Below are 23,447 nucleotides of genomic sequence, written 5' to 3' on the forward strand. Positions count from 1 at the left end.
TCACTCAACAACAGACCTAAAAGTGGCAATTCTTCAACAAAAAAAACTTCAAAAACAGACTCCAACCTGAAACTGCAGAACTGGAATTAATTTGCAAACTGGACACCATCACATTAGGCCTGAATAAAGACTGGGAGTGGCTGGGTCATTACAAGACCTAAACCTAATTTCCCGCATACTAATCTCCCCCTACTGTTACTCATACCTTCTTGTCAACTGTTTGAAATGGGCTACTCATTACCACTACAAAAGTTTTTCCTCCCTCGGTATCCTACTGTAAATTGAATTGTCTTGTTAGACTGACCTCACGCTTGGTAAGGCAACTCCCATCTTTTAATGTATTTATACCTGTTCTTGTATTTTCCACTCCATGCATCTGATGAAGTGGGTTCTAGCCCACGAAAGCTTATGCCCAAATAAATTTGTTAGTCTCTAAGGTGCCACAAGGACTCCTCGTCGTTTGTACCAAAACAGATATCACAAGTAGTTGTACTAAGATCTTGTCTGAAAGACCATTATAGCAGAGCTAGCCAGCCACCCTGGAATTATTTTACTTCTAATTTGCTTTATTTTTTCCCCTCCCTTCTCACATTTTTCCTCACTACATTTCAGGCCCAGTTTAATAGTATCATGCATTTACATAGCACCTCATCCACTACCACCACTTTACAAAAAAATGATAGGGAGTTCTTGCAGGTATGGACTTTCTTCAGTGTGCATTTGTACAGCTTCTGGCACAATGAGGCCCTGATCCTCACTGGGGCTTCTTGGTGTTAAAGACAACTTGGAGATTGCATCACTTGCCATTTAAATGCATCCACCTCTGGGTTGTAATGTGGCAACTATTTAGCAGCAGAGCAGTAGTTTAGGCCAGGAATTAAATACCAGATCACCAGAAGCTCAACATTTGCTTCGCAAGACATAGATCCCTTTTCAGTTAACTACATATCCTCCTTCATCGCATTGCTTGTGTTCCTGAAGTTTCATTCCATGGATTAAGAGGAAGGGCTCCACACACTCCTAATTGCAGAATTTGAGAGTCACTGCCTTAATCCAGCTCAAACTGCAGGGGCAATTTGGGTGCAAATATAATTACTCAAATTAGCCCCACTCTCCTACACAAAATCTAATACTTTTGAAGACCAACATAAGGTTTTTAGTGACCACAAATGACCAGGACATTTGTTTTCATCCTTCATCCAAGTGACAGTGTTGCCACCAATAGTGTCCCTAATCGCCACAGAGACTGACTCAGAGGAAAGAACGCACCCGCCAAATCAACACCACTTCCTGCAGCACCTAGATGCTTTTTGGAGGCCTCCATCCAAGTTCTGACAAGCCAGGACCTGCTTGCTTGTGTGAGCCTGGAAAAACCAAGGAGCAAAGTGGTATGGGTACAGAAGATAAAAAAGTACTGTCTGAGCAGGGCACAAGTTTCTGCAGCATTAGAATGGATACAATTACATTTCATCTTTATTTCCTTTTATGGAAGACACCAATATAATTTGTGTAAAATCAAAGCAATTTAGTATGCATGTGTAACTAGCTGCAGGTTACTGCACTGCTCACTCTGTGGGGATGTTTTTGTTTCAATGTTTTTATTAAAAAAAATTAAAGACCTCCATGGCACAACTTCTTCCCAGCATAGTTAGATTTAGTTATAACAATTACAATACAATTACAACCAATTAATCAAGAGAAAAGAAAGTCTAACTTCAACAAAAAAAGGGCCACTTCAAACAAGATAAAAAACCTTTAAAAAAAAACCTTGAAGGTTAGTTGCCAACAGGACTAATATATTGGCATTTGATTTCCTGCCATCTAACACAATGCAGAGACACGAGTAGTGCTGAGAAACAAGTGTTCCAATACAAGGTATACAGATGAGGTAATTTACAACACAGAAGTGTTACAATCTGTAAACTCTTGCCCTCCCATCACCACTTGGACACACTATCCCAGTCTGTTTAGTTGCATGCTTGTGCAGTGAGTCTGATGTAGCATTTTATATAAAGAGCTTGTGTCACTTCCAGAACGGAGTCCTTCCGTGTTCATCTTGTTTTCTTTTGCAAGGCTTAATGGGCACGAGAACCATCAGCTTTTTGTGGTTTCCTTATTATACAGCCTTATCTACAATGATGCTCACTTAGCTAGGAAGGAGCCAAATATTTTGATTTACAGTCCTTCCTCATTTACAAAAAAATAAATTGGTTAAGTGTCCTGTGTAGCTCCCAACCTAGTGCAAACAAACCACAAGTTATATCTTTGCCATACTTGGTGCTTTTAGCTACTGCACATCAAGGAAACAGTCAACATGGTCTGATTTTCACATCATTCTAGGATATAAAAAGATTAAGTACAATAAATTTCCACTGGATGACATCATGGAGAAGAAAGCTACCCTGGTGTGCATTAAAAATTCATCTCCCATTTAGGTGATCCTAATGTAAAGGGGGCTATGGGTTCCATGCTGGCCAGTTTCTCTCAATTTAATCCAGCCCACACACTCAACTGCCTTACTTTGCAGAATTAATTGAAGCACTAAGGAAATAATGGTTGAAACCCCCCACAAAAAATTGAAGTGGTAGATGCTTATAGAACAAGCAGGGGTGAAATGCCAAGGCTTCAGGACTTGTTGCAAGAACTAGAAGAGTCCTCAATGCCCAGAACAAGCAGCTGATGCAATGGCATTAAAACGAGGATAGAAGTGATGGGTGCCATTGTGCTTAAAGTTTCTCTCTCCAGTGGAGCACCTGACAAGCTTAAGTGGTTTGATTTCAGTGAACAGCAATGCACAAAAAGCTGGGAATTGTTTCCCTACCACAAATCCCAGCATGGCTGAGAAACAAAAGGAATTCTATGGCAAAAGATCCTTATCTCAGGAGATACTTTGGCTTGTGATGCTTCTATAAGGCTTCTCTGCACTGCTCACTAAAACAGATCATACAAAGGTGCATATGAATAGGAAAGCAGCTCCCTCAATACGTGCAGGCCTGCAGGCCACTCCTGTGTAAAAGTGTGCGACACCAACCCAGTGAGACCTCTACACAGGGAACTTAAATCTAACCTTGATAAATAAAACCAAATGTTTATTTACACCAAAGAATTCCAACAGTGGATCTTTCACATATGAAGGACAAAGTATATATACACAGCAAAGGGTAGCAAGGCTGTAACAAGGGTGCTTTGTCATCAATAGTAATATCTGTCCACAATTACAGGTCTACCATTTCAGTTTAAGTTAGTCTACTCGCTCCCTCCTCTCCGTGCATATTTACAAGACTGTGAGGTAACCAGTATTCTCACCACATGGCACATGAGGGCGGGGCTGGTGGGGGATGACTCAATATGTGACTTGGTGCAGTCTGATTTTCCAGCTCTAAGTAGCCACCATTTTGAAATCTGTATAAACAATTTAAAAAAAAACAATATACGCAGTAACAAATTAATTCCAGAATTCCAAGCCAAGGGATTGGCCGGAAGAACCTTATGTGGAAAGGTACTGATTAGAGTATAGCTTACCCTACTGGAGCACCTTCAACAGGAGATGGCAAGAACGTCAACTGGATCGGTAACTTTATGCTTTAAGACTAAAATTACATGCAAGGGAGAGAGTCAGCGCTCTGGTTAGCTCCTAGGGAGACATGATTCATACAGGACAGAATAGGGTTTTAGGCCTTATCTGCACTTATTTCTTAGAAGTTTTTACCATCTCTACAAACTGAAGTTGTCTCCTTAATGTACCCCAGTTGAGTCATATGCAGAATATGGTGTTAAAGTGACTGGTACTTTAAGAATTCCCCTCCCACTGCCTTGTGAAGATTTGGTCTGGTAGACTCCAGAGAAAAGCACAAGGCAATCCCCCCAAAGTGTGAGCTGGTGGTGGAGTAATGGTGGGACTGTGAAGAGAAGAGATTTCCAGCAGGATACAACGGCTTGGAAATGTAGTTGGTTCATCTTTGTTCTCAAGTGATGAGGAGTTTGGGGAAAAAATTGTCCGAGAAATATTCCATCTGCAGTATTTTCAGGGATTCCCCTGAGTTACGAAAAGTTCAAGTAAAAAAAAAAAAGAAAAAAAAATCAGCCTATAATAATTTTTTTATATAACGACTGAACTACTATAAATCCACAAGCAACTGTTCAGACACGGAGCCTCCGAAGTGTTCCATCCCCTCCCTTCCCCTGCCGGGTGCAAGCTGCATCCTGGGGAGAGGTAGAGGGGGAACCTCTTCCCCACCTTACTCAGCTCAGGCATTTGGAGACAAAACCCATCACTACTGCTGAGCTCCTGCAGCAGCTGGAACCGGCATCCCCAGAGTATTGGTGGCAGAAATCACGGGTGAGCCCGCTAGAGGTCCAAGGGGTGAAGGTGTTGGCACTGAAGAGATCCCTGAAACAAGACAATTCAGCATGAATTAGAGCGAGCATGGCACATCATACCTGAGGCAACCCAACATGCTTCTAGAGGCCAGCTACTTTGGGAGGCCACTTTAGTGGGAGTGTAACAAAATGCAACTACATTCTAAAGAACAAGATGTGACTAAAGAGCTTTCACTGGCCTCTGAACAATCACCACTGGTCTCAAATGGTGTGGGGAGAATCACGTTTGTACACGTCTGCTTTTGGGAGCGGACACGTGACTCTGGATAACTACTATCCTCCCATCTCGACATCTTTCAAAGCGGCCCCAAAGGCATTCAGAGCAACAGAACACTTCCCTGTGAAACAAGCAGGGACTACGGCAGGTTAAGTTAGTGAAGCCATCCCAATCTTTCCTCCTATTTCATCCCCAACTCCTTTGTAGCCCCCTTACGTAGGCCATACCCTGTACCTGACAGCTAGCGGCACTGCCTGCAGAATTCACTAGTCCTGATTGCTTTCCTCACCTCCCATCTAGCTGTTGTACAGGAAGTTTTACAGCATTTACCAAGAAGGAACTGACCTGACATCATACTGGCACTGCTGACAGGAGTGCTGCCACCTGGCATGCTGGATGAACCCATCCGAGCCTGGTCCTTCACAATGGGATCTAAGAACAACATACGAAGGGTTAGGTTTTGTTCTGCCAGACAGCATCTCAGAAGCACAAGACCTGCATGATGGAAAATGTATTTGCACTGCTACCTGCTGTATAAGTATGCACTACTAAGCATTCTTATACGAAGTGTCAAATTCCGCCCTCTGGTACACAGAAGCAAGTCCCACGGACTTTGGTAGGAGATGCGCACAGGTGTAAGAGGGTTGCATCTGATCACTGATAAGCTGCACTAATGCAGCACTCTAGTCTCAGTGGGTGTGCATGACATGATAAAAAGCAGCTGAGGGAAATGCATCCAAAGTTAGTCTGGGAAGGAAAGACGACTTCTAATAAAGTTGATCTTTGAAAGTGAGTTTAGTGGATCAGAGATTTATCCCAAATTAACAGATAATTTCTAAATACAACCCTAAATTGTTCAGTGTATTGAGGGTTTAACACAATACTATAATTTCAGGGTGACAATTGCTTTTTAGGTCTTTATCTTCCATAAAAAGCCTCTTTCATTAACTGCCCCTTTTCTTCCCAGCTGCAGACAGACAGTGCCACACCCATGGCTGATAATAAAAGACCCAGAGCCCTGCTGCAGCAGCAGCACAAGGAACCATAAATGTTTCCCTGGTTGCTGCTGACTACAGCTGAGCAAATCTTGAAACCATTTTTCTGCAGATACTTGTTTATATTTGGAATGAAATTCTCTTCAGCTCTTTCTATAAGTCTTTTGCATTCGCTCTTCATGAAAGTTCTAGCACTCAAGCTTCACAATTGCTAAGAACCAAGAAAATCAATTTTTTAGCTCTAACATTTGCCAAAAACAGTTGTGTATTAAAGGTGCAAAATTTTCATTGTAGACCGTGTTGGTTAATTGTATGAGTCAATCAGGGACCAAGAAAACAATGTGACTAGCGTTACTCAATAAATAATCAGATTTAACATTGTTGCAACTATTCACGAAAAATCCTCGGACCAAGAATTATTTGTGGAAGAAATCGCAAATAGGTTTGAACAAATGTGTGAGAATTTTGCCATACTATCAAACAAAATATAGGCAAAAACTAAAACAAGATATTCATTCAGTTGCACATTAATCAACAAAATGGGATGAGATACTATTCATCTGGTTTTATTAAAAGACAGGCAATAACAATTGCAGCACAGATGTCTAATTATCACCAATGCAACACCACTAGGTGTCTTCATTAACAAGGCAGCTGATTGACTGGCTTGACAGTACCATATACCACAACTCATTCTCCCTCCTGGGAGTGCCTTCCCTTCCCAGCAGGGCAAATCCAGGCTGGCTTAGGTGGTAATGGACTACCCCATCTACCACAGTCAGAGGCAAACACTCTCTCAGATGCTATGCAAGTATCTGGAGAGACAAGGCTCAGTTTACAGCCGCTTGCCCCATCTCCATCATCATTAACCAACAGAACCAGCAGCTCAAACAGTAGCAAAACATGAGACTGTTTATACATACAGAAGTAGGGGTGTTCCATGGCTTCTCTTGCTGTGAGTCGTGACTGGTGATCATACCGCAGCAATTTGTCTAAGAAATCCAGAGCTTCTGGGCTCACCAAGTGTTGGTTCTCACTGTGAACAAAGCGCTCCCATCGCTTACGGGAGTGCCTGTAGAGTTAGGAAAGTCAGATGAGCGGAGTCTGCAACACCCCTGCTGAATATGGCTTTTCCTCTTTTTAAACAAGGCTTGCTGGCCAGGTGTATGCCACAAGAGATACCATCACTATTCAGTGTGGCAGCAAATATGATCAAAACTGTACTGTAGATTATAAAGTTGAAGTACACCATGCCACCGCTCGGTGGCACAGTAGTCAGTGTGACTTCTTACAGCACTCTGATTCAGGCTGTGAAATTAACTCCCAGCCCACACTTCGGGCTGGTCTACACTACGGAGAGATCGATCTAAGTTACACAACTTCAGCTATGTGAATAACGTAGCTGAAGTCAACGTACTTAGATCTACTTAGTGCGGTGTGTCGACGGGAGATGCTCTCCCATCTATTCCCCTTGCATTTCTTGTTGAGGTGGAGTACCGGAGTTGACGATAGAGCAATCGGTGGCCAATTTATCGCGTCTATACTAGACACGATAAATCGACCCCTGCTGGATCGATTGCTGCCCGTTGATCCATCCGGTAGTGTAGACAAGCCCTCTCTCTCCCTACTCCACCTCCCACAAGGTAGTTTTGGTGGATGTCACCACTGAAAATGATCACTGTACTAGAAAAATCTACCTCCTCCTAAGCAGTGATTGATTTGCTATAACAAAGTCAATGGCTACCTCATCAAATTCCCCTAGTCACTAACTCCAACTGTACATTTACTGCCTACAAGATCTCCCAGAATCTGTCAGCACCTGTCCTCAGCCACATCTGCAGAGAGAAGATTCTTTTCAAGGTAGCACTGCTCTACTGGATTGATATCACATAAGAACCAGGTTAGTTTTAGGAGCCCTGCAGCTGCTTTCTTCCCTAGACAGTGGTCTGTGTCTAGACAAAGCGCTGCTGCCAGGGCATTAGTCTACCTGCTCAACGATTTTGGGTAGATCTGAAAGGTTCGTGGCTCACCTGCCCAAGATGTCATTGAAGCGTGGATCCAGCTCAATGTTGTATTTGTCGATGTAGTCATATAGATCTTCTGTCCCCAGCACCTTGGCTATCCTGACCAACTGGTATCAAACAACAAAAGATAAACCACTATGAAGGGGGAAGGATGTGATACAACCATCATGAAAGTAACACAGTATATCCCCTTATGAGCACTGAAGTGCTATTCCAGAACACAGAATCCATGTTCAGGGGTGATCTTGTGGCTCCTACTCCCAGACTGCACAGGATTGCAAATACTGCAAACATACCCGTACCGATATTCAGCTCTTCTTGTCAGTCATGGCAGTCTATTAGAGGAGGGCATGCAATATTCTAATTCAATTTGTAGAGGAAAAGCCCCAAAATAGCAACTGTGTGTGAAGGCAAGAATAAAACCGGGGAAAAAGCAGAAGCCCCAGAATGAGCCACTGAGGGGCAATGCACTATCTTAGAGGGCTCTGGAATGAAGGTCTGAACAAGAAGGCCAACATTCTTTAACTTCTCATATCAGTTTAGGCACCTGATCCACCCACAGCTCCAATGGATTTAAGGGCTTAATTTTAGACATGTTCCATTTGAAAGTTTTGACCCATGGTCCTAGAACCTATATAATTCTGGTGCATAAGTACCCAAAGAGGATAAATAAGGAACTTGGTGTGAAGTCAGTCACTTTATTGAATAAGAGAAACCATGAAGATACTGGGTAAGTGTGAGAGCAAGACTGATTATGGTATCAGGAAGGATCACCAAGGGAAGGTCATGCCTGACTAATCTAATCGCCTTTTATGATGAGATTACTGGTTCTGTGGATGAAGGGAAAGCAGTGGATGTATTGTTTCTTGACTTTAGCAAAGCTTTTGACACGGTCTCCCACAGTATTCTTGTCAGCAAGTTAAAGAAGTATGGGCTGGATGAATGCACTATAAGGTGGGTAGAAAGCTGGCTAGATTGTCGGGCTCAACGGGTAGTGATAAATGGCTCCATGTCTAGTTGGCAGCCGGTGTCAAGTGGAGTGCCCCAGGGGTCGGTCCTGGGGCCGGTTTTGTTCAATATCTTCATAAATGATCTGGAGGATGGTGTGGATTGCACTCTCAGCAAATTTGCAGATGATACTAAACTGGGAGGAGTGGTAGATACGCTGGAGGGGAGGGATAGGATACAGAAGGACCTAGACAAATTGGAGGATTGGGCCAAAAGAAATCTGATGAGGTTCAATAAGGATAAGTGCAGGGTCCTGCACTTAGGATGGAAGAATCCAATGCACCGCTACAGACTAGGGACCGAATGGCTAGGCAGCAGTTCTGCGGAAAAGGACCTAGGGGTGACAGTGGACGAGAAGCTGGATATGAGTCAACAGTGTGCCCTTGTTGCCAAGAAGGCCAATGGCATTTTGGGATGTATAAGTAGGGGCATAGCCAGCAGATCGAGGGATGTGATCGTTCCCCTCTATTCGACACTGGTGAGGCCTCATCTGGAGTACTGTGTCCAGTTTTGGGCCCCACACTACAAGAAGGATGTGGATAAATTGGAGAGAGTCCAGCGAAGGGCAACAAAAATGATTAGGGGTCTAGAGCACATGACTTATGAGGAGAGGCTGAGGGAGCTGGGATTGTTTAGTCTGCAGAAGAGAAGAATGAGGGGGGATTTGATAGCTGCTTTCAACTACCTGAAAGGGGGTTCCAAAGAGGATGGCTCTAGACTGTTCTCAATGGTAGTAGATGACAGAACGAGGAGTAATGGTCTCAAGTTGCAATGGGGGAGGTTTAGATTGGATATTAGGAAAAACTTTTTCACTAAGAGGGTGGTGAAACACTGGAATGCGTTACCTAGGGAGGTGGTAGAATCTCCTTCCTTAGAGGTTTTTAAGGTCAGGCTTGACAAAGCCCTGGCTGGGATGATTTAACTGGGAATTGGTCCTGCTTCGAGCAGGGGGTTGGACTAGATGACCTTCTGGGGTCCCTTCCAACCCTGATATTCTATGATTCTATGATTCTAAGGGCTTTTCATATAATGTTACTTGTCCATGCTGTTGTTCTGAAACACCTGAAACACACTGTCTACTAGGCTAAATAGAACCATTGCTCTTGATGAGCACAAATATCTTCAGATACACCTGCTGAGACAGGGCTCAACTGAGGTACTGTTCCTGCTATCCATACATTTCCATTGAATCAGCAGATAAATGTTACACATTGAATAGAGACTAAAACATGGCTTCAGATTGAGAAAAATAGTGATGATAAATGCTAATTCTTCAGCCCCTTGTAATGGCTGGAAATGCAAACTAGAAACCTGGACCATGGGGATTGTACCTGCCAAACTCACCTGATCATAATTGTCATGGCCATGGAAAAATGGCTCCTTTCGGAAGATCATACTGGCCAACATGCAACCCAAGCTCCACATATCCAGACTATAGTCATACATCTGAAAAAAGAAAAGAAAAGACATGATTCACTCCTTCTGGCAAGCTAACTTAAGTGACTCCAATGCTAAAGAGTGTTGTCCAAATGATATATAGGCCAGATGACGTTGGGAATAAAGAATGAAACATGCTAACACAATACGATCCTAGAAAACCTTGTTTGGCTCTAAAATTCCAGTTGCTCAAACTGGGCTCTGGGAACGTAAAAGAACAGTGGCAGATGTCCTCAGCTCCATCTTTCTATCTGGATGGAACTGCAGCCCTCACACGCCTTGTTACGTTCACTGGAGGTAGATATTATGGAACTGATCAATTGGCAGGTTGTGTTGCCAGAGAAGTAATGTGGGGCAAGCAAGAAAGAATAGAAACACGTTGTTTCTCCCCTAGGAAAAACTGGCAGGTGAGAAGTTGGCTTGGCCCTGAACCAGAACAGAATCTGGGAGTGCTGGGCCCCTTGGTCAGTCAGTAACATCTTTCCATCCCCAGCACTCAGTTTGTAACCCTTCACAATGGAAACAGCATGTCGTTAAAATGAACTACAGCAATAACCTCTCTTTTTAGGATTTTACTGGCTCCATTCAGTAATCTATACCATACATTTAGTTACCCTGAGTGTAAACATGGGTCCAGTTCAATTCTTTGTATGCTCTTCCTTAGTTCAAGGCTGGTCCCCTTATCTTCCCTTGCTTCTGAAATCAAGGAAGCAGGCCTTTAAGTTGTTTGGCTCTTCTCTAGAGCCTCTTAGAAACATTTGTCTCTCCAGTACACTGATGCTGAATGCCCTCTGCTGCTTTTTTTCTGCATTGGAGGACAGGTCCTCCAAGGTTCTTGAATTCTGTCAAGTCTTCAGTTGTTCTAATTCCTTAGTCTCCTACTCTGGTATAGTATTGGGCTTCTGTATAAGCCAAAGTTAAGCAACTTTGGTCTGAACCTCCCTTGTGATTCTTACCTGATAATCTACAAGGAGTTCAGGTCCTTTGAAGTATCGGGAAGCCACTCTGACATTGTACTCCTGGCCAGGATGATAGAATTCAGCCAGACCCCAGTCTATTAGCCTCAGCTAGAAATGGAAGAGGAAGAGGTAAGAAGGCCTGGTCTGGGCCTTGGCTCTCCAAATGATTCTAGACACCATGTCTCAGAAAATTTTAATTTGGTGAAATTTTAGAGTAATATTGCGTCTTTTTAATCAGCTAGAAGTGAGATAATGAACATTTGTCTAAACTCAACACCACTACCTGTCTGTCTTTGTGCTGGAAATACTTAAACCCCACCACACACTTGAGACTATTTGAGCAAGCCAGAGCATTGTATTTCAGTTCCAAGATCTAACGTAGCGGCAAGGAAACATTTCTTAGCACAAGCTGCTTCTGTCTGGGTTAACAGGGTAGGGATGTCTCATTAAAGATCAGTTTTTGAGGGACAAAGGAACCACATTATAGTCACTAGCATAGCTAGACTTGCAAGTAAAAGCAGTGGCCACATTCCAACCACACAGAGGAATCACATGTACATGTAATCACCCCGAGCAGTACATGTTACAGTATGAACTACAACACGTGAGGAAGAGCCGTCACTTAAACAGTTGTAATTCTGTATAAAGTTTAACTGTAGCTATTTAGTTAAAGGCTTTTTACAGATTTTCATTTAGATTTATTCACATAATGGAAAAGCTGCCACTTTGAGCCTTGATTTCTGGCAGCACCACAGCACAGCGATGGCATGATGGAGGTGCTGTAGATCTGAAGAAAAAAGTGAAACCCACCCAGCATTCTGCTCTTTACCTTTCTGTGCTCATGGTCAATCATGACGTTGTGGGGTTTGACATCTCTGTGCATGATTCCCATGCTATGACAGTAATCCAAAGCCTGTATATAGAACAGAGGAAAGGAAGAAGTCATTCAACACAGGTTAGCAACTTTCTTTTGCACCCACTCTGACCAAAGCAGGGGTCACAAAGGAACTCCACCATTTTGTGTTCCTTGAGATCTACTCCCTTGACAAGGCTCCCATGCATAGGAAAGGAGGAAGCTGTATGAGAAGGGATTCCAAAAATAGATAACTGCCCTACTTCCGACAGATTTATGAACCAAACCATTTGTAAAGTTAATACTGGTTACAGGACTAATGTCTGAGATACAGTTTTCTTCAAATGCAGCAGATGGGGAAGCGTTTTCATGCATACCCCAATCTCACCACACAGCAGACCTGACTATGTTCTACTCAGACTCATACTAAAAAGAAAACCTATAGAACATGCCTTTCAATACCTTCTCCCCAGGAGTAGGTCCATCAACATGTTTTGGGGAGAGCAATGCTTCTAGCTTCACCTCAGATGCCTCCTAATGTAAGTGGAATTTCAATAACATCCATAAAAGCAGAGCTATAAGGCACCATGGACCAAACAGGTCTAGCGTCCTTCAAACTCTGATGAAAGGGGGAAAAAAAGGACACCCCCAATGTGCATAAGAAAGGGGATTTTGTGCTGCAAATGCACTCAGTTCACAGACTATATTAAGGCAGGAAGCCAGCAGCTTCCGGTCCAAGTTTTCCCCTTTTGCAGGCTGTACACAAATCTGATTAGTATTTCTACTTGTCTCAGTGTACCCAAAAACTCAAAGGCAGCACCAGTCTATACCCAGCAGGGCTAGAATATGTGGGAACAAAACAGGCCAGTTCCTGTAAACTTGATATCAGCCCTCATTTCTGTCATTCAGAAACCTGATCCTTCTCCCACCTGCATTTGTTTTCTATCACTGACTAGTCACGCCAACCACTGTAGGACTGTATCGGGGCAAATCCCAGATCCACACAAAACTGATAAAAATCAATGAACTGGAGATCGTCTACTTACCTTCAAAATCTCATACATGTAGAATCTAATATCATAGTCTGTTAATGTCTGGTACAATTGCTGTGGGGGACAAAGACATCACTTCAGTGTTAACACAGCAGGAAATCACATCCATGCCAATACAGAACAAAACAACCAGGTTCCCTGCAGCTCTGTTTTTTCAACTGCACTGATGGTGGTAGCAACATTTCCTCAATCCACCAGCCATTCAGCACTGCCTCCTTCCTCACATAATTCAGCTGTATTGTTCACCTCCAATTCTGGCCAATGTAAAGCTCACTTCCAAGGAGTACAGTTCTGATTCCATTTCCCACAGACACCCTCAACCCTCCAATGCAGTGTCATAAAAAGCAGTGGCTTGCAGGCTGGCTCTCATAGGCTGAAGATTTCTGCAGAATTAAGACAACTATTCCAGATGGTGTTAACAAAAGAATAGCCATAATGGGTCAGACCAATTGTCCATCTAGGCCAGTATCCTGTCTTCCGACAGTGGTGAGTGCTAAATGCTTCAGAGGGAATAAACAGACCATGGCAAGTATTGACTGATCCATCCCCTGTCGTACAGTCCCAGCTTCTGGCAGTCAGAGGTTTAGGGACACCCAGAGCATGGGTTTCATTATTGACCATCTTCTTCAATACCCATTGATGGACCTATCCTCCATGAACCTATCTAAATCTTTTTGGAACCCAGTTAACTTTTGGCCTTCACAAAGTCCCCTGGCAACAAGTTCCACGGGATGACTGTGCATTGTGTGAAGAAGTACTTCCTTTATGTTTGTTTTAAACGTGCTGCTTATTAATTTCTTTGGGTGACCCCGGTTCTTGTGTTATGTGAAGGGGTAAATAACTCCAGAAGTAGGCCAAAAGCGTTCACAGCAAGCAGCACTTAACTCTCTCTCCACAGAACTGAAGCCACAGAAACATGCATTTTCACATTTCAAAATTGGGAAGAGACCAATGAATGTTCAGGAGATTCACCTGATGTACAAGAAGTGTTTAACAGAATGGGACTTGGGATCAGGATTCCTGGGTTCTATTCAGTGCTCTACTACTGAGTCATCATGAATGAGCAAGTTACAAACCTCTGCCCCAGGATTAGCCATCTTTAATGTCAGGATAACATGTCAGAAGGAAACAGCTATTGAATTACCTGCCCAAGACCCCGGTACTAGTCCCTCTCCATAAATAAAAGTTAAGGGAGGTGGCTTTCAAATGGAAAAGAACACAATTACAAGCAGAAAACTCAAACTGTACCTTGAAGTCTGTGTTGTTTACATGTTCAAAAACCAAAGCAGGGGTCCGGGACTAGGAAGAGAGAAAAGTATTTAGCTATGTTAAATCTTTGATAAGCAATCTTTGTAAACAGTTATGAATGAATCTGGTGATTTTCTATGATTATGACTAAAATCCCTTTCCCCTGGACAATTTACATGCTTCAGTCCAGTGTTACTGCCCCTTAGTCAAGAAGGGTAAGGGCTGGTTTACACTGAAAACTTACATTGGCACAGGGCACAGCTGTGCCGGGGGGGCTCTGAAAGAAGCTAAACTGATTAGAAAGCTGATCTGATTAAGCAATTTAAAGACAGGATTTAAGAGCAGAGGGGAAAGCGGAGTGAGGACAGGTCAACACTGAAGTCAAACCCAGCAATTTGAGCACCATCTCTAAGCCATTTATACTCACCACAGGGTCTTTTACTATATCTGCAAGGGTGATTATATTGGGACCACCTCGCAAGTTCTCCAAGATCTTGATTTCACGCTTGATTTTCTTCTTTTTTACCGGCTGAAAGAAAAAAACCCAAAGCATTGGTAAAATAAAATATTCCGGTGAGTAAGACTAATGGAAAAGCTTCAGCTCAGCAGCTGTCTCTCTCTTAAAAGTGGCTGTTAGAGCTCTTATGGAATTAGGTTAAAAAGCCAAACTTTCCAGTTTCATTATCTGATTTTGCATGCATTAGAAAGAGGGGAGTCTCAAACATTTGTGATACCAAACCATCTCTCCTTCCACTCTCAATTGTACAAGCACCTGATGAGAGCAACAGCTAAAGCCACTCATTACCTGGAAAGGTAGCCAAAAATACAAAATGATTCCGATACTATGCATATGATCAGACAGCTGGAAATGAGAAGTAGCACCATGTCAACAGCAAGCTCTGAGTGGAACAGCAGCAATACAACCAGTTTGAGAAACACTGGATTACAACAGTTCACCAATTCAGACTGTAAAATGCGTGTTCCAGTGCTAGAGACCTTTTATTAGCCAGAGACAACATGCCAGAGTCTTGAGCCTACCTCTTGAAACTGCATTTTAGATGTAAATCTTAACTATGGAGACATTCTGTAGAGCAGAAAAGCAATGCTCTAAGGTTAGTAGTCACTAAAGTTTAGCTAATCCGTGGCCTTAAAGAGGAACAATTCCAGCTTGACTCTTGAGTGTTTTGCCTCTCTGTTCATAAGGGAAAAATAGCCAGAGTGCTCATGGGGGAGGGAGCTCATGGCTTCCACAGGCAAGAGAATTTTCTAATCAACCCTTTGGTGTCAACAAATTAAGAGCTCAGCTCTAAAAGCTAATGTCTGGTGTACTGGCATTGATCTCACAGATAACCTAGTTTCCTAACGCAGTGGGGAGAAAGCCATGGCAGCACACCGTGATACAGAGCAGCACCTTGGAAGGATGGATAGGCACAGAAGCGGATGCTGCTAGAAGAAGCAATTTCCGATAGACAGATTTGACATGGTAAGCAAGCATGGGGCTTGCCCGGATGGACTGCGAATAGTGCTGAGTTACAGGAAACTCCAAGGGGTTCCAAGTGCCACTGAGTGACATTTCCCACAACAGAATTATTTCAGGAGGCTCAGATGTTCTATACCAAAGTGCTGCACTTTATATCCACCTAAACACCCCAGGGACAGATTTCCATCTTCCACACGGTCCCTTGCTCACCTTGAGGATTTTAACTACTACTTTTTCATTATTTGTGATGTTGATGGCTTCAAACACTTCGCTGTATTTGCCCCGGCCTAATTTCCGAACTAGTTGGTAGTCATCTTGATTTCTGTGGAGAGAGAAAGGCACAGAGTCCCAAAGAGCTCAGTCAGTCCTTTTTCATTCACAAAATTGTCCCTCTACAAACATCAGCTCTCTGCCTTGTCTTCTATATAAGCTAGGTAGAATGGCTGACGGGACTCCTCTTTCTAAAATAAAAGATCAAAGACTGGTAGAGAAATGTGGAACCTCACCTTTCCACCTCAATACAAATCCAACCCAGGTGAGTAATGACGAAGAGTAGCTGCCATTCGATAACTGCCTATTTGTAATGACCTGGTCTCCATGTAGTTCCTCCTCAACACGAGTTCATCACAAAAAAAACCACCTTCAGACCTGGAGACCTTGAAGCATTCTCAGTAAGAGAGGTCAAGGACTGAAGGGGCCATGTAGACAGTTACCCTCACACACACAGAGGTGACCCCTCCTGTTCAGGGCTGAAGAACATTGGGAGAGGAGTGTAGGAAACCTTTCATTGTCATTGCCTGTTTTGCACCTTTTCTTGGATAGGGGATTTATTTCCTGGGCTTCACAAGAACCAAGTTCACTTGAACCGATCAGTTTCTCCTCCAACAAGCGACAAAATAAGCCTCGTACCCAATCTTTTCCTTGAGTGAAGGGCTGGGAAAAATGGTGTGTTTCAATTGAGACCACCCCAATACGTTTGTTCGGTCCTTCCAGCATAGACTTGATGTGTATGACTTCCATGCACATCACAAAATCAAATACAGACTGTTAACATCAATTAAATTACTAAGGGAGACAGTGCTATAAAACCTGTTTAAAATGGACTGAGTCTGGGACACTGCTTATGCTCAGAAGACAACGTATATTTCAGAGTCAGGCACAGGAAGGGCCTACACAGCCGAGACACTGCTATATCAGAGCAGAAGTGCTGCAATATCAGCTAGCACCAATGCAGTCTTAATCTTGGGAGGTTTCAGTTCTAAGCTCAATTTAAACACTCCATTCCTTTGAATGAAAGGTACAAAACTTCTCCAGAGCCTTGAAGAGAGCTGAGCAATGAGACTGTTACAAAGCGATAGATACAGAGACACTTAAAAAAAAGTCTATTACGTAAGTCCCTTCAATTGTCACCCAGTTTACAGAGGTACCTTGACGCCTTTTCAAATTATTCACCCAAGCCTAAGATCTTAGTTTCTCCATCACCACTGAAAAGCAACTAGACTAAAGGAAGGAGGGGGCTGTTCAAAGTTTTCTTATACTGCAGTGGTTTTAAAATAATGACACAAGAAAATCTTTTAGACACCGTGAAGGGGCACTGTGCTATTTCTACAATTGATGGTAACAAAGTTTACAACCCTAACGTACACCATTCACACTAGAATACTGGCAAAACGCAAGAAAAACCTTAAGCATTATAGAAGCTCGAACTGATAGCTTCCCACACACCACTCAGCCAGATCCAACAAGGATCAACCCCCACCCAGCACCGTCAATACAAAGTGCAGACACTTACCCCCATTCAACAACATGTGACTCATAGTCCCAGTACTCTCGGGGTCTGTGTGTATTTACATCAGTGTAAACTCTGGCCCTGCTTGGCACGGGTCCTGACATGTCGGACAGCTTGCTGGGTGGAGTTATATTAGGTGTTTAGAGTTCTGATAGCCTCCGATCTCGAAGCCGGACACAGGGTGAAGGCCTTGGATGGGCCTTTGGTTTTTCCAACTACAGAAACAAAATGAACAAAGGTTAAAATCTCAAGGTAATATTAAAATGTTTAAGTTAATCATTAAAAGCTGTCCAGCAGAACTGGAAACTGGCCATGTGCCTGAGACCATTCCTCAGGGCTTGAAAAATAGTATTTGCTTGCTCATCCTGAGTAAGTGGGAAGGAGCACTACCCCATGAATTTTGGCAGATTCAAAATTTCACTTTTAAAAAAAAGTTCTCTAACTTTCATAGTTGCAAATTGGAATCAATGCAGTGTGGTCTGAATCTGCAGATAGACTCCTAGTTCAACCATATTCTGAAAGCAACACAACATCCAACTTCTTAACCCTCCAGTACAGAAACAATGCTCAAAGTCACCGTATGTTGAAGGGCCCAATCTACTATATCCACATTACAAGATGACATATGATGCTGCATAATACAGGGGGATGATGGGCAGATTGACACGTTTTCTGGAGTAGACTTTTTATAAAAACAATTTAAATATTTCAATCTTTACTTATAATCGTGTGTGTCTAAGAACTACAAATGCATCAGGGCAAAAGTAGCCTATGATTTCATTACTTTGTAGTGCATCAAATATGCATGAAAGAAGAGGCTTAAACATTTATTTTCATTCTCCCTTGTCCCTATGCTTGCTTTTTTATTAAACTCAAGCCCAAGAGTTTCAAACCGATTCCAAAAAATTAGTTTTCCATCTACAGCCAACATACCAGGGAAAACTGTAAAAAAAGTAAAGTTTAGAAATGAAAGGACTTTGCGGTGTCTAGAAACACTTTCTTGCTTTGGCCTCTGCCAATGGCCCAAGACATTGGTATTCAGAACAGAGATCCACAAAGAGGTCTTCTGTGGATGGGGCATTTCAAAGTGGTGAGAGACTTTCCCAGCATATATTTAGTAAATAGTGTCTCGTCTTATCGCAGCTATTGAGAGTACAACCACTCAACCAAGAGCAGACAACCCTTGCCCAAAGGGATCCCTACCCTAATTTAAAATAGTTTGCTACTGATTTTTCCACATCCAACAAATCCTAAGTCTGCAAAAAGCAAAGAAAAAAGGCACAGAACGTCAAGACGTGTGCACATTTCACTGATCATTCAACACACTTTTATACTATCTAGAGTGAGAACTCAGGGCAGAGATTGTCGCTTTTTTTTTTTTTACCTCTAAAGCATATAGAACACTGTGGATGCTATGTTAATGAACAAAAATATTGATGCTTAGTGTCCCAGCCAACAACCCTGCAGTAAAACAAATCCTTCTCTACTGCTCCCCAGTGCTTGTCATCTGTAATTTACCCCATCTCATCCACAGAGAACAGACATAAATCCAAGCATTTTATCTAGGCCAACATGCAGAAGCTGTGCTTTTATGACCACATATATTCATTTGGTGGAATGAAAGGAATCACTGGCCCCGAGTCACTGCTGTGGCTTCTCCATGCCACTTAAGAAATTAGCTAGTACCTACATAAACAACTTCTCTCCCATTATGTATTTAGATAAAGGTTAGTCACCTCCATAAGACCTCCCATAACTTGTGTAAAAAACCCTTGAAATTTGCTTCAGAGCAAGGATCCTTCTTCCATAACTAAGCAGGAAAGTTCATACTGACCACAAATCTCTTTGAAAAGGCTTGTGTCAAACAGAAATAACCAGACTTTTTAATATAGCTTACTTACTCTCTCAAGAAATAAAAGTCTAAGTTTAGTAGATTCAAAACAGGTCTAGGATCTCAAATGCAACCTAACAGCAACAAAGTTACTGAAGTCAACCGAACACTCCGTTGAATATTTTTGTGGTGTAAAACTTTTCCAACTTCCTCTTGTTCTGAGAAATAGCAGAGAAGGGTCTATGTTCATATTCTTCTCCCAACACTGACACCCTCTACACACAAAAGCCAGCTTTGACACATTAACTTAAGATCGAACAAGACAGTAACAACAGCCAGTCTCTTGGTCCTCATACTTTTAAGGGCTCGGCACGTACCTTAGGGCTCGCCTACATGCAAAAGTTGTACTGCTTTACCTTTACTGGTATAGTTAAAGCAGGACATCCCCAGTATGCAGGTTGTTATATCAGTCTAAAGGTGCTTATCCCTGTAGAGCTATTCCCATATGGGAACAGGAATAAGCTATGCCTGTATAAAACGCTTTTATACTGACGTAACTGTGTCCATACTACGTGTTGCATCGGTAAAAAGCCGCAGCTAGTTGACAGGTTTCAAAGTAGTATTCCAGTACAAGAACTGTGTAGACATGGCCTTAGTAAGACTGATCATTGTGAGACATCCAGAGTTTCAAGCATTGGTTTGAAACTATTCTCAATAGCTTGTGACTCATCACCAGGGCCTGCTGCATTAACCAGGGGAAATTCTACAGGCAGAGGAAAATAATTTTGATCATTTGACCATAAAAAGTTAAGACTTCAAATCTGATTGTCCTACACGAAGCTGTGGTCTCACATTCAAATGAAAACGAAGTACCATGGCCACTGTGATTGTCTAACGACACTGCTCTGCATCTTGCTTATTAGGAGTATTGTAAACAGTTTATCATTTTCTTGTTTTTAGTGTGACTCTCACTGAGTGTTCAGTTAAGCTTTGCCCTTGCTTTAATGTAAATTAAATGCCACTGTCATAACCAGTCAGAACAGACTAACTTCAATTCCAAGGAAAAATTTTAATATTTAAATATTATGGGTAACTTCCATCTAGTCTGAAATCTAGACCTGAACACATAACATAACTAGTCTACTCCTCCACAAGGGCCGCCTATTATTGTTAAATGCTCATGCAATGGTCTCAGCCCGGAGCACTTAAAATATCACCTAAAACTGGGCTGGGGATCACGGTTGACTACTCTGATCCTCAGGCAAAATGGAATTGTCCATTGTAAGGGTAAAGCTCATTTGTGCAGAAGACAGCTCTCTCAGGAGCTGGTCCAATATAGTGGAATGAACTTCAGCACCACCTAACCCACCACAAACCTCACCACCTTTTGCTCAAATGCAAGGCATACTTTAAACTTGCCTTTGGTAATACAAACACAGCAAAGTGTACATATAATCCATTAAAAAATCCTATACAATATCTCATTGGTAGGAGGAAGGGAGAAAGTCATGCAGCAGAGATACTAGTCACATTGCTGAATGCACTTTTGGAAAGCGCATAGCTCCTATGGTATTGAGCATAGTATACAAACCTAAAGAGACTAGAGTCATAACGACTTCTAGAACAGATACCAGTGCTCATGATCTCATATTAGTATCCATAAATTGAGAATAGCTATCTCACAAGGTTGTTGTGAAGCTCATTTAGAGACCATAAAGCACCTACAGCTCCTCAGATGGAAGGCTCTATAGAAGTGACTAGTATTTATATTGCATCACGGGTGTGCATAATAGGACACTCACCCTTGAGAGTCATAATAAGTGAATCCTGGGGTTTGCAATCTTACATTTCTTCCCTCCTAAAGAGGGAGATATTTCCTGTATCCTTGCATATCCTCACCCCTTCAACTTAAGGGGCAGCACACTTGTTTAAATGAGAGGTTCTCAAACTGGGGGTTGTGACCCCTCAGGGGGCTGGGAGGTTATTACATAGGGGTCATGAGCTGTCAGCCTCTACCCCGAAACTCTCTCACACAGCAGGCCTCTGAGTGCAAGTGGTCACCAATACAAAAGTTTGAGAACCACCAGTTTAAATGGCTCCAAATAAAGATCTTTGCTAGCTTTAGACAACAGTTTTGGAAAAGACGACAGCTGTATTTCAGAATGGTCCACAAAAATCCCCCCCAAACAAACAAACCCTTACAAGTGTTCTATTTAGATTGTACAGTCAAGGGTAGGGGTTGTGTCTTCCTTTGTGTGGAAGGCACCTAGATCACAGTGGGCACAATCTAAATAATTCAACCATGTATGTGCTGCACTTTACACCTTGCCGCCTTACAAAAAAACACAGGCCTCTATTAATATTTTGTAGTCTAAGTAATAGCTCCACTGGTCAATTAGAGACCTATAAAAAAAGGGAGCAAAGAATACCTGAGAAATTACAGGTCTGTCAGCCTAACTTTGATACTTGGAAAGACACTGGAACAAATTATTAAACAATCAATTTGTAAACACCTAGAGGATAACAGGGTTGTAAGGAATAGCCAACGTGGATTTGTCAAGAACAAATCATGCCAAACCAACCTAATTTCCTTCTTTGACCGGGCTGGGAACAGAGCCCTAAGCACAGGGCCAGGAGCTGGGGATGGGACCGGGACCAGGGCCAGGAGCTGAGCGGTGCTCCCTCCCTGCCCACCGCGGGTCCCAGCCGCACATCCCCTGAATGTTCCTCAGCGCCCCGCTAGGGGGCACAGCCCATAGATTGGGGACCTCTGGCCTAGTGGATGGGAAGGAGCAGATGATGTGATATCTTGATTTTAGTAAGGCTTTTGACACAGTCCCACATGACAGTCTCAAACCACCTAGAAAATGTGATCTACATGAAGTAACTATAAGTTGGGTGCAAAACTGGTTGAAAGACCATATTCAAAAAGTAGTTATCAATGGTTTGCTGTCAAACTGGAAGGGTGTATCTAATGGAGGCCCACAAGGGTCAGTACTAGTCAATATTTTTATGAATGACTCAGATAATGGAATGGACATATGCTTATAAAATAGGTGGATGACACCAAAAGGGGAAGAGCTGCTATCATTTTGCAGGACAAGATTAGAATTCAAGACAACTGCGACAAATTGGAGAACTTGTCTGAAATCAACAAGGTGAAATTCAATAGAGAAGTGCAAAGTACTACACTTAGAAAGGAAGACTCAAATACATAAATGGAATAATTGGCTAGGTGGTAGTACTGCTGAAGAGGATCTGGGGGGATGGTAGTGGATCACAAATTGAATATGAGTCAATAGTATGATGCAGCTGTGAAAAAGGCTAATATTCTGGACTGTATTAATAGGAATGTCATATGTTAGATACCGAAGGTAACTGTCCCATTCTACTCAGCAATGGAAAGGCCTCAGCTGGAGAAATGTCCAGTTCTGGGTGCCACACTTTAGGAAAAAAGTTGTTAAATTGGAAAGAGTCCAGAGAAGTGCAACAAAAATGATGAAAGGTTTAGAAAACCTGACCTATGAAGAAAGGGTAAAAAACTGGACATGTTTAGTCTTGAGAAAAGAAGGCTGAGGGGAGCTCTGATGAGAGTCTTCGAACACGTGAAGGGCTGTTATAAAGAAGATGGTGATGACCTGTACTCTGTGACCACTGAAGGTAGGACAAGCAGTAATCAGCTCAATCTGCAATAAGGGAGATTTAGGTTAGATATTAGGAAAAACTTTTAAACTGTAAGGATAGTTATGCACTAGAACAGGTTACAAAGGAAGTTGTGGAAGCCCTATCATCATTGAAGGTTTTTAAGAACAGGTTAGATAAACTCCTGTCAGGGATGGCCTAGGTATACTTGGTTCTGCCTAAGTACAGGAAGCTGAACTATGTAACCTCGAGAGCCATTCCAGCTCTACATTTCTATGGCTTTACCAACAAGCCTTGCACAGCACCCTGAAGCATGCTAAATTTAGGTTGTGCCACACAACCAGAGGGACAAGTCCTGGAGGTATAAACCGTCCACTAAGCACATTTCGTCCTCTGCCCTTAATAGATGACAAGCCAATGGCAGGAAGCAATTTACTGGCTCATAATCCCTATGTAAGGACAAAGGGAGAAGTAATTTCTCAGGTGACCAGAATCTGAGACTCTTTTGGACTTTGTAGAATGTAACCAACAT

General features: G+C 42.5%; 1 protein-coding gene across 2 annotated transcripts in view; it reads right to left on the reverse strand.

Annotated features, from left to right (window-relative positions):
* Positions 1-4,048: 4,048 nt before the first annotated feature.
* Positions 4,049-23,447, reverse strand: part of CSNK2A1 (casein kinase 2 alpha 1) — a 34,121-nt gene continuing 14,722 nt past the window's right edge. For both annotated transcript variants that reach the window (XM_074969383.1, XM_074969382.1), the window contains 12 exons: positions 17,446-17,657; positions 15,864-15,975; positions 14,601-14,702; positions 14,174-14,224; positions 12,920-12,979; positions 11,850-11,933; positions 11,018-11,128; positions 9,969-10,070; positions 7,623-7,723; positions 6,516-6,664; positions 4,943-5,029; positions 4,049-4,390 (listed from right to left, as the gene is read on the reverse strand). In XM_074969383.1, coding sequence (XP_074825484.1) covers positions 4,275-4,390; positions 4,943-5,029; positions 6,516-6,664; positions 7,623-7,723; positions 9,969-10,070; positions 11,018-11,128; positions 11,850-11,933; positions 12,920-12,979; positions 14,174-14,224; positions 14,601-14,702; positions 15,864-15,975; positions 17,446-17,546 — 1,176 coding nt within the window. In that variant the 5' untranslated portion in view covers positions 17,547-17,657 and the 3' untranslated portion in view covers positions 4,049-4,274. The remainder of the gene's footprint in view (positions 4,391-4,942; positions 5,030-6,515; positions 6,665-7,622; positions 7,724-9,968; positions 10,071-11,017; positions 11,129-11,849; positions 11,934-12,919; positions 12,980-14,173; positions 14,225-14,600; positions 14,703-15,863; positions 15,976-17,445; positions 17,658-23,447) is intronic.

Source organism: Natator depressus, chromosome 13, assembly GCF_965152275.1.
Source record: "Natator depressus isolate rNatDep1 chromosome 13, rNatDep2.hap1, whole genome shotgun sequence".
Taxonomy (NCBI): Eukaryota; Metazoa; Chordata; order Testudines; family Cheloniidae; genus Natator; species Natator depressus.